This window comes from Loxodonta africana, chromosome 10 (genome assembly GCF_030014295.1).
Source record: "Loxodonta africana isolate mLoxAfr1 chromosome 10, mLoxAfr1.hap2, whole genome shotgun sequence".
Taxonomy (NCBI): domain Eukaryota; kingdom Metazoa; phylum Chordata; class Mammalia; order Proboscidea; family Elephantidae; genus Loxodonta; species Loxodonta africana.
Window position 1 is genome coordinate 24579052 of NC_087351.1, and position 4758 is coordinate 24583809.

Genomic DNA, 4758 nt, shown 5'->3' on the forward strand with positions numbered 1-4758 from the left:
GAATGAAAGTAGAATCCAGCTCCATGTATTTCTGTGAGGTGGAATTTCAGAATGAAATAATTATGTATTTCATGTCAGTTGATGACACTCACTCTATGCATCCTTCTACTGATAAAAACTAGTCTCTTACCTTTTTAAATATAATAATCCTTTCATATATGAAGAACCACAAAAATGTGTATGTGTGCTTGTGGGTTTAGATGAGTGTGCACAATTTTGTGCACATTTAGCCATCTAAGAAACAGCCGAAAGACCCTTAATTTTAAATTAAAAGTGTACAAATTCATATTTGATTTATCTTTATTTATGAAAATTTAGTCTTGGACAGTTTTGGGTTTCCAACTATAGTTAATGAGCCAGTTTTTCTATTTAATACATATCCCAATTAAAAATAATTATCCCAAAATGGAATTGAATTTCCATTAAGACAATTATTATTTCAATAAAACCATATAAAAATGATGGAACATCTGGTAATTTCAATATACATTATGATTTTTTTTTAAATCTGTACCCAAAACAAATTGATCTTATCGTGAGATGTAATTTTTATAGGTTTTATAATAAAAGCTTCATTTTTATGATTTTTGTCTATAAGTTCTGCCTGGAGCTGACATGCTGGATCCTCAGTCTACTCATGGCTGCTTTCATCTCCTGATTCCTCAGAGTATAAATAATGGGGTTCAGTAAGGGTGTGATGACTGAATAAAATACAGAAAGAAATTTATCCACTGATAAGCTATTAAATGGCCAAGCGTAAATGAAGATACATGGCCCAAAGAACAGAGTGACTACAGTGATATGAGCAGACAGTGTGGACAGAGCCTTGGAGAGTCCACCAGAGGACCTACCTCGGACGGTCACTAGAATGACAGTGTAGGAAATGAGCAAGAGTACGAAGCAGATGAAAGACAGTAGTCCGCTGTCAGCAATTACCAGCAACTCCAGAACATACGTGTCAGTGCAAACAAGTTTTAGAACTAGCGGAAGGTCACAAAAAATATTGTCCACCACATTGGGGCCACAGAAAGGCAAGGTGATAGTAAAAACCATCTGGCTCATAGTGTGCACAAAACCAACACCCCAGGACAGCAGCACAGAACCCATGAGTACCCGGCGGTTCATGATGGCTGTGTAGTGAAGAGGTTTGCATATTGCAATGTACCGATCAACAGCCATAACTACAAGAAGAGTCATCTCATTGCCTCCTAAAAAGTGGAGGAAGAACATCTGAACCATGCAACCCCACAAGGAAATTGTTTTCTTTTCTCTGAGGAAATCTGTGATCATCTTAGGGGTTGTGATTGTGGAAATAGTCATATCAAGGAAGGAGAGATTTCCAAGGAGGAAGTACATAGGTGTAGAATTCAGGTGAAAATCAAAGGTTACGGTGACCACAATGAGAAGGTTCCCTGCCATGATTGCTGCATAGCTCAACAAAAATATGAGAAAAAAGAAAATTTCAAGTTCCCAAGTGCTGGTGAGTCCTAACAAAACAAATTGAGTTATCATTGAGGTATTCCTTATATCCATCTAGCCTATGCAGGAGTTTTCAGAACATCTTTAAAATACAGAAAAATCAGGAAAAAGTCACCATTTAACATGTTATAGTTTTGAAGGTATGGACATACAGAAAGTGAATGTTTGATTCCTGTAGAAAGAAAGAACATTTCTGAAAAATATTTTAATTGATTAAAGCAAGAATTATTAACATTGCTACATTTCTTAAAAAATCAGAAAGATGCAAATGATGAAAAATTTATTGTAAAATACTGTAAATTTAATTTGAGGCAATAGATTATGACTTCACATGAATTTATTGTTTGTATCATGAATTTATGACCCCTGAATTCAATGGTCCATCGAGTAAAATAACCCAAATGACTACTAGTCAAATGAATTCCTTCAAGTGGATAAGAGCATAGTCATTTAGGTTTTTGGTACATAGTATTCACTTGTTTACCCCTCACCCTCACTACAATTGGAAGTATTCAAATATGTGCATGTGAGTTGAATTGTATACCTAACTCTGCAAACTACTTGGTGGTACTTTCTTCTAGCAGACATCCTATATTCTTAATCCTCCCTTTCATCCCCAAAAGATACACCAATGATTTCATTTACTCTGGAAGCTTTAAACTGGTTATAGTTTGTAATATGTTTTTAATCCCTCAAAATTATAATAATAAGATAAAATAAACTTCCTAGGGCATTTCTGGACAGGAACATTCATGTTTCTCAGTGTCCAAGTTGTTTGTGATTCATGCCCTGTATCTCACACTTTGGTTCCAGAACAAAACTCAGACTTCCACAGTCCAGCCCCTTGCCTATTTTTCTGAATTTAAAGTTAATGGTATCATGTCTGAAGTCTTTTATTATTTATCCTTTTGCATTCTCTGTATTTATAGAGTCTGAAAAAACCATCGAGCCTTTCATCCCAAACAAGTTGTGTTTCCTTGGTTCCTGAATGTTTATCTTTTTCACTCAATGCTTTTCAAAGTGTGCATGCTAACTCTCAACTATTCTCCTGGTTCTTACACTCTCGACACTTACACTCTAGGTGTTTTCCCAGATCGAGCTGCCACTGTTGGCTTACTTCTTTCTTACTTTTTAAGTCTTAAGTTAGATATTTTCTTTCCAGTTTTGTAATCTCTTAATCCCAACGTGACTTAAATGTCTTGATCCTAGCTTTCTTTTTCTTTTTGCCTTTCTTCTTCTAATTGTTACCGATACAACACACACACATATACTTAAAATACAGTTTAGTTCTGGGGCACCAGGATAGAGTGTGGAAAATCTGTTCCAATTTTCAACTTTTTGGCTTAATAGGTCATCAGATATTCAGAAGACATTGTAAAACTCAAATATCAGAATTTCTTAAAAAACTGAATTAAAAGTCAAGGTTTAAATTCTTGTCCTGACCTCAACATTTACTATGGAACTATATTCAACTCTTTTCCACATTGATTTACTTTTCTGTTAAACTAAAATAGTATCTACTCTTCAACCTCACAGAATACTGTGAGGGTTTGTGGGTAACACATGTGGATATATTTGCATATTTCACTGTGCATGGGTATGTGCTATGCAAGTTCCTCTACAAAATTCTGTTATTTAGCATTATGTCATTTTTTAATGACTATGAGAATATCCAGACTAAGGGAATTAATGAAGAATTTTACTCTGAAAAACTAGTAAAGAAGAATTGGTTTTAATGAAAGTATTTTGCTCTGTTAAATATAATTTATATAATTACCTAGTTGTCTTCTTTATGAAGCATTGTTGTCATCATCGATACTCTTGTTTATGTAGTAAATTGAGTCTACATCCTAGTTGTGAATTGTTTTCAAAACTACAGTCCTAAATCTCAAAACATTAACAGGAGAAAATCTTGAGGAAACTCACAAAGCAATTTCATAGTTTAAAATTATAGAATTAAAACCCAAAAAGGGTATTTATTACTTTAGAATTTTTTGAATTTTTACAAGCATATATATTAAAAAGTTTCCAGCTAAATCTACATATACATAGCTTCAAATTTGGTGTGATAGATGAAGTCATTCAATATGATTTAACCTCTGAAATAATATATTTTTACTAAGAAACAAATAAAAATATGGTTAAGTAAGAAAAAGAAAATGTCTTCCTAATTTAAGCTACAGTTTAACTTCAAAGGGAAAATCAAATATTTAATAGTATATGTTTGACTAACAATAAATGACAGTGAACTAAAAAAAAAAAAAAAGAATGGAATCAATAGGATCAAGTAGGTCGTGGTTTGTCTAGCAGAAACTATGCCTGAGAATGACATGAATGCCCTGTGATTGGATTAGCTCTTTTAATGCCACACATGTGACTAAAAAATGAAAACTACTCAACTTCTTTCAACTGTGATGGCTTGCGTGGGGGCAAGAGGAAAACTATATATAGGGTGTTCAATACTATATATCCATATTCAATGAAAGAGTCATTTCCATTCATTTCCACAAAAGTGCTTAGTAGCAGTTAGTATATGTGGAAAAGTGTAGATTACACTTTTTAAAATGTATTTTTGCTGAGAACAAGGGCCACATCATTTCTAGTCATCACGAGTGTTTGTTATGTTTTCTTTTCATGAAAGTGCAAATCCATGTATGGACTAATTACTCCACAGATAACATTAACTTATTACCAAAGAAAATTGTTAGAAAATGAAAAATCAGATTAGCTGTCAAAACAACCACCATATTTTCTGAATTAAAATAATACACTTGTACTTTTAAAAGAGAACACCTAAATATTATTTTTATGTGCACAAAAGCCTTTTTCTCATACATTGAAAAAGTTACAACTTGTTAAAAGAATTGTTTCACATGTATGTGGAAAAGGGTCAGTGAGTTTAGAAAAACGGTGAATAATCCTTGTGTTGAAAAATTATAAAAAATTGAATATATTAGCAGTGCAATTAGGCAACTCTATGCAGGACCAGATCGTTGTGTTGTGCAGAGGGTCACTATGAGTCAGAACCAACTCGATGCCACCTAACAACAAAAACAACATTGACTAAAAAGTCATATATCCAGAAAATTAGTGAAGTCTTCAGTGGAAAATGTAAAGAAATTGATTTAAATATAACGTATTTTTTTCAATTGGTATTTCTTACGTGTGTTCTGAATGAAAATAAATACTCAAAGTAGGAACTTAAAAATAAAATAACTAAACTGAATATTAAAATAAGTCAATATTTCTCATATTGTGATCTGAAGTTTTATTATATCA

At 32.8% G+C, this 4758-nt stretch overlaps 1 protein-coding gene across 1 annotated transcript; it reads right to left on the reverse strand.

Annotated features, from left to right (window-relative positions):
* Positions 1–591: 591 nt before the first annotated feature.
* Positions 592–1533, reverse strand: LOC100656621 (olfactory receptor 4L1-like). Its single transcript, XM_064291947.1, has one exon. It carries the CDS (start codon positions 1531–1533, stop codon positions 592–594), a length of 942 nt encoding a protein of 313 aa, XP_064148017.1.
* Between the last annotated feature and the right edge of the window lie 3225 nt (positions 1534–4758).

What these genes read in the sequence shown, in the direction of transcription:
- LOC100656621 (XM_064291947.1), bottom strand. Translation starts at nt 1,533, where the DNA reads ATGGATATAAGGAATACCTCAATGATAACTCAATTTGTTTTGTTAGGA.